General features: G+C 42.0%; 1 protein-coding gene across 1 annotated transcript in view; it reads right to left on the bottom strand.

Annotated features, from left to right (window-relative positions):
• Psme4 (proteasome activator subunit 4) overlaps nt 1-6,013 on the bottom strand; it is a 117,202-nt gene that overhangs the window by 107,690 nt on the left and 3,499 nt on the right. The window contains exon 3 of the mRNA XM_013350740.2: nt 5,773-6,008. Within this exon, the coding sequence (XP_013206194.1) occupies nt 5,773-6,008 (236 nt within the window). The remainder of the gene's footprint in view (nt 1-5,772; nt 6,009-6,013) is intronic.

Raw genomic sequence — 6,013 nt, 5'->3', positions numbered from 1 at the left:
AGACCAGGCTGGTCTCGAACTCACAGAGATCCGCCTGCCTCTGCCTCCCGAGTGCTGGGATTAAAGGCGTGCGCCACCACCGCCCGGCTAGAATTTTACTCTTTATTTTATGTGTATGGGTATTTTATCTACAGTAAGGCCAAACAAAGAATCCAAGTTACATACAGATGGGTGCGAGCCACTGTGTGATTGCTGAGAATCAAACCTAGGACCTCTTGAAGAGCAACCAAGTGCTCTCAACCACTGAGCCATCTTTCATCGCCCCCCCCCAAGGCGTTTTTTAAAATTAAAGAACAAGCCTTTGTTATACTTTTATCTCAAGTGTTTAGAGCCCAGGTATTGTGAAATACAGCCAAATTAGCAGAAAACATTAACTACTGAAATTTAATGCTACAATAAAAAAATTTAATAGTTCTAATCTAAACTAAATATAATTAAACAACTAAAACTATGACTTATTTTAAAACTCAAAAGATTTATTTTAACAGAAGTCTTAGGGCTAGGGATGTAGTTTAGTAATAGAAAGCCGGACTAGCACGTATGTACCAAGGCCCTGGGCTCAGTCCAATACTGAGGGGAGAGGAAAGAACAAGAGAATGAAAGGGAAGATAGAGGGAAGAGGAGAGGGGGAAGACGTGGGGGGGGGGTGAAAGGAAAGAGGTCAAACTCCATGATGTAACCAACACAATCTGCTGAATATCACTCCTGAATACCCCTTCGGAGTTATGAAATATTAACCTTTTTTGAAACTAGATTGTTTGTTCCTTTAAATTCTTTGGTTAAAGACATTTTCTTTTGAGCCTAGTATTTACTTATAAATATAAACTACTATTCACTTTAAAAATTTTGAATATAACATTAACAATTCCTTAGCTTTGCTAATGCTTTGGGTTACAAAGAACAAAAGACAAATTCTAATATCAATGAGTACCACTCCTAAATGCTGGGGTCTAAGTAGAGGGCTGCAGAAGTAAAAGTAAACCTCAAAGTAGTAGAGAGAAAGATATGCACACAAAAGCATGAAATGTGGATCAAAAGAGAAATGCTGAGCATAAACTAAATATAGAAATAACCAAGCCAAGACTCCAAAAGAAAATCTGAATGCTGTGTGCTGCTTTTAATATTCCAGTGGAGGGTTAGCTAAACCAATACAAGGGCTTCTGTTGTTACTGTTTACTTCTATTGCTTCATTACTGTGTTCTTAACTTGCTGTTAGTATAAAATAAGGCACTGAGTTGGCTTTCTATAAAATTCAGTGTGGAAAATGAAAGTGTTAAATTCTGTATCAACAGGAAGAGAGGGAAAAGAAGGGAAGCAGGTACAGCAACTAAGAGGCCAAAGGTACAAAAGGGCCAGGTAACCAAAATGCTAGGAATATATATGAAGAGAGAGGCCCAGCCCCCTGGACTGGAGCCTTCAGGACGCTGTAACAGGTAGGGGCTAAAGGACAGCTGGGAGAAACAGGTGGTCAGGTTCACTTTGATATGTTAAATAGGAATCTAAATAGCCATTAGGCCCAGGGTTTGAGACTTAACTACAAATGAATTTCATTTAGCAGAAAATTGACAATTAGAAGGTTTCAGAGGTTTTTACTGAAAAGCATCTCTCAATTTTTATTGCTTATTTATTTTACAGCTGGATGTGGTGTTTCACACCCTAACCAATACTCAGAAGACTGGAGCAGGACCATGAACGAGTTTCAGACCTCCCTAAACTAGAAGGTGAGCTACAGGCTAGCCTGGGCTCAGAGTCAGCCTCTACCTCAAAACAATCAAACAAAACTCCTCCACTTCAATTAAGAACGTGTACTTCTCGGCCAGGTGGTGGTGGTGGCAGCGCACGCCTTTAAGCCTTTAAACGCAGCACTCAGGAGGCAGATCTCTGGGAGTTCAATCCAGCCTGGTCTACAGAGCAAATTTCAAGACAGGCTCCAAAGCTTAAAAAAAAAAAAAAAAAAAAAAATTAATTGTTAACTTCAGTTTTATTTGAAATGAAGTTTATTTACTTATTTTACAAAAAAAAAAAAAGGTTAGCAAAGTAGAGAGCTCTAATAGTTTTTTTAAGTTCATTGGTTGTATTTCAATTTCCCTACATACTATTGTTGTTACTAAAATGTTTAATAATTATATAATTGTTTGGGCTGGGAGAATGTTTGAGTCAGTAAAGCCTTGACTTTTCAATCACTAAAAAAAAAAATAAAGAACTTCTGGGTGGAGGTGTAACTGTGGTAGAACGCTTGCACACTATATGTGTGAAGCCCCAAGTCCCAGAACCAGCACTGTGGGAGGAGAAAAAACAAAAAGCAAGAAACCCTGGATGTGGACTTCCGATACAATGATATTTTACAATCCTGTAGCAAAACAGATGGCATGGCCGTCACAAGTGACATCATCCAGGTTTCAGACCATCTAATGGCACTGTTTGTGGTTTACTGCCTCAATACTGGTGTTAAAATTGACCACAATGAAATACATATTTGAAAGGATACATCTGGAAATCATATTTTCTCCTCAAATTTCTTGGTAGAGCTATTCCTTTACTGGTGTGTCCTGAACAAAATGGACAGAGAATGTCCCACAAACCAGACAGTTCTCAACCCATACCAAAAAATTAAAAAGTATTGAAGATTGGATGTTACCTCTACTCTATTATGTTAATCCGTCTGTCTCCATGTTTTGATGTTTTAAAACAGAAGTTACTCCACACCATATTTGTTTCTCAAAAATTGAGTCTACTCTCTAAAGGATAAAAGATAGTAAGGTATGAAAACAATCACTGATAAGGCTTTTTAGACCTGGTCAGATGCTCAGCAGATACGGATGTTTGCCACCAAGTCTGATAACCTGACTTCACACCCTAGAATCACATGGTGAACACATCATGGCACAAGTGCAAGCGTGTCACACACAATGAATCAGCCTTTAAAACTAGTCTGCCCATGAGCTCAGACAAGGGAGAACTCAGATCAAAATCAGTGACAAAGCTTGATGATTATTGATAACAGGTGATACTCATTATATTGCTATTCTCTTCTGTATGTTTGATATTTCCCATAATAAAAAATGTTTAGATCAACAAAATGTTCCTCAGGTAAAAGCATTTAGCAGGCAACCCTAAAGACCCTACTTTGACTGCAGGAAACCACAGTAGAAGAGTAGAAGGAGAGAGTCGATTAGATTTGTCCTCTCCTCTCAGACATACACAATAAAAATAAAATTAAATAAATTTTATTGAAAATGCGTGAGGTAAAAACTTTTTGTGTTTAAAAACTATCCAAATTAGAAACAAAAATGAGGTTCTGGCACAAAGAGCTGGTTAGCAAATAAAGAGAAAACTGGCTGTTCGTGAATAATGGCTGGCACTTCAGAGGTGGAGACGGGTCGGGAGTTCAAGTTTGAAGTAAGCCTGGGCTACTAGAGACCCTGTCTCAAAAATCAAAGTTAAGCCAGGCATGATGTCTCTTGTCAGCAATTCCACCATTTGGAGATGCAAAAAGGTAGATCAAGGCCATGCCACCCTAGCCTGGCGTACCTATCTCAGGGTGGCGGTGGTGGGGAAATCACAACTGGTTTATATAAAGCCCCCCCAATCCTAAGAAATGTTTAAAAAAAAAAAAAAACAGAATATCAGAGCAAAAATAGTTTGCAGGAATGATTTAGCCCCTTCCTTTTATTCACAAGAAAGCAGAAAGGCTTGATTAAGTAACTTTCTCACATTTCCAGAGTTGGTGGGAAGAATGAAATTTTCTACTAATATTTCTTCTAGAAAATACTATTCATGATCACTTGATGATTATGTAGATGTTAAACAACACACTGTGGCTTTTTAAAAAGTGGCGTGGGGAAGCACAACTAACAGGTGACTTTAATATGACTTAGAGAGGAAAAACACACACCAAACACCACAGTATGTCCATCAAATTCAAAATTCAACATAGCTATACAATTCCAAGAAAGAGTTTCTAATATTTAGCCAGCATTCTAAAAATATTCTACCTGACAGCAATTCTTGCTGGTTATTTACATAAAAATCAAGTTACCGGCATCAAGCTATCTAAACAGCAATACTGCCCTACATAAAGCATTGTATCCCCACTGTATTTTTAGCGCTTCCTTAGTAACACCATTACTTAGGTCAAAACAACAAAACCTAGTGCTAATTTACCAAACTCATTAACCAGAAGTTAGAAAACAATCATTTAATTATGATCATAAATCCAAACTGGATGTCTTCGTACACTGGCATCTACATTATTGTACACTGAAGTTGCTTATATCCCCTGAAAGCAATATTCTTTGACAAGTGTATCAAAACGATTTTAAAAGGGTCTACCCCAACTAACAAACTGTATTTACTGTGTCCAAACACAAACACAAACATCTTGGGGGAACACATGAAGAAGCATCTGAATTTTAACTACCTAAAAATCGGGTTTTCTTTGGTGAAACTGATCTCCACTTTTACGGATCCTTAACACTATAAACTTCTTTATACTCTAGTCAGAAGCGCTGTTAACCTTGACGTTTTATAGTCACTCTAAGGAGAGCAAATAGTGTTTCAGTTTTGCATCTTTTAAATTAAAGGAGAGCTATTCCCACCCTCTCAGTTAAAGGGTATGAAAAATCCACCAGAGGCCCCTTAATAATCAGCACATGAGAATTACCCCGCGGGGAGATACAGCCGACTATTGCGTTATAAAACCCTGAGTCATCACCCAGTTCACTCAGCAGATCCTGGTAAACACAAATGACATGTCCCGTGTGATCACTCAGCGGTAACCACATGCATAAACCAGACCGTATACAGGTACCAAACAAAACGGCAAAATTCTTACACAAAGAGTTCTGGCACGGTAAAGGCGCACACAGAGCAAAGATCTCTCCAAACATTTTTGCCCCAGCTCTAACTCCACTGGCTCTGTAATTTTCAGCTAGCGTACAGAGGACGCAAAAGAACTCTTTGCGTTAAGGTCGTCAACATTCATCTGACCAACTCAAAAACACAGTCTGGAGAGCTAGCAAAGCCCTGGGACAACTTGACAGCGCTTTTCACTGTTTGCCTTAGAATCAGCAAAGCCTCGACAGAGGAAATGTCACAACAGGAACATACGCTTTCCTAGGATTCTAAAACAACATTCTCAATATCAACGTCTACTCAGTCTGAGAGTGCGCTGACCCACCTATCTAAAACCAATCGTTTCAATTAAATCTAGGAGTCCAGAGCAGCGCCCTCCACCAAACATATCAACACAGAGACACGGACGGACGGACGGACGGACGGACGGACACTCGCGCGCGCACACACACACACACACCAGAACCTCTTAGTCTCCCTGCGGTTTCCTTCCCACTCACGATGCGGTTTAGGAGAGAGAAAAGTGAAAATGCGTGGATCCTCGGGGAGGAAAGAACTAGAGGAAACCCAGAAGTGAAGTCAGGAGTAGCTTCCCCAAAGTCCGGACCTCTCTACCCCGCAGCTACACACGCAGAACTCCAAGGAGAGCCAAAGGGAACCGCTCGTCTAGTGTCCGCAGACCCCTGCGGCTCCCCAGAGCCTGGCAGGTGAAGAGAAACGACCAGGACACTGGGTATGCGAGGCGACCGGCAGGACCCAAAGGTCCGGCGCAGAAAGAAGCCAAGAGGCTGGGTCCCTCCCGGGCTCGGCCATGGCCCTGGAACCCTGCACCAGGCCAGCGCCGCCCGGACAAGACAAAGTTGAGCAGCCGCATCTCAGACAAAGAGCCCCGGCGGCCGACAGCCTCAGCCAACTTACGTGGAGAGTTTCCGGGTCCAGAAGAGGCCCCCGGGCCACAGCTCCTGGAGCTGCACCGCCCGGCCCAGGTTGCACTTGATCTGCGCCAGCTGCACGTCCGACTCGGCGTCCAGCTTCTCGGCGTAGGGCAGAAGCTTGTTGTACACGATCTCCTTCTGCGGGACGAAGGCCCGCGGGCCCAGCCCCGGCCGCCCGCCCGGCTCGGGGGGCTCCCCACCGCCCGCCCTCTCCGGCGCCTCCA

The sequence above is a fragment of the Microtus ochrogaster genome, linkage group LG1 (assembly GCF_000317375.1).
Source record: "Microtus ochrogaster isolate Prairie Vole_2 linkage group LG1, MicOch1.0, whole genome shotgun sequence".
Lineage (NCBI taxonomy): Eukaryota > Metazoa > Chordata > Mammalia > Rodentia > Cricetidae > Microtus > Microtus ochrogaster.
Note: the sequence above shows the minus strand (reverse complement) of the source record. Positions and strands in the feature narration are given on the sequence as shown.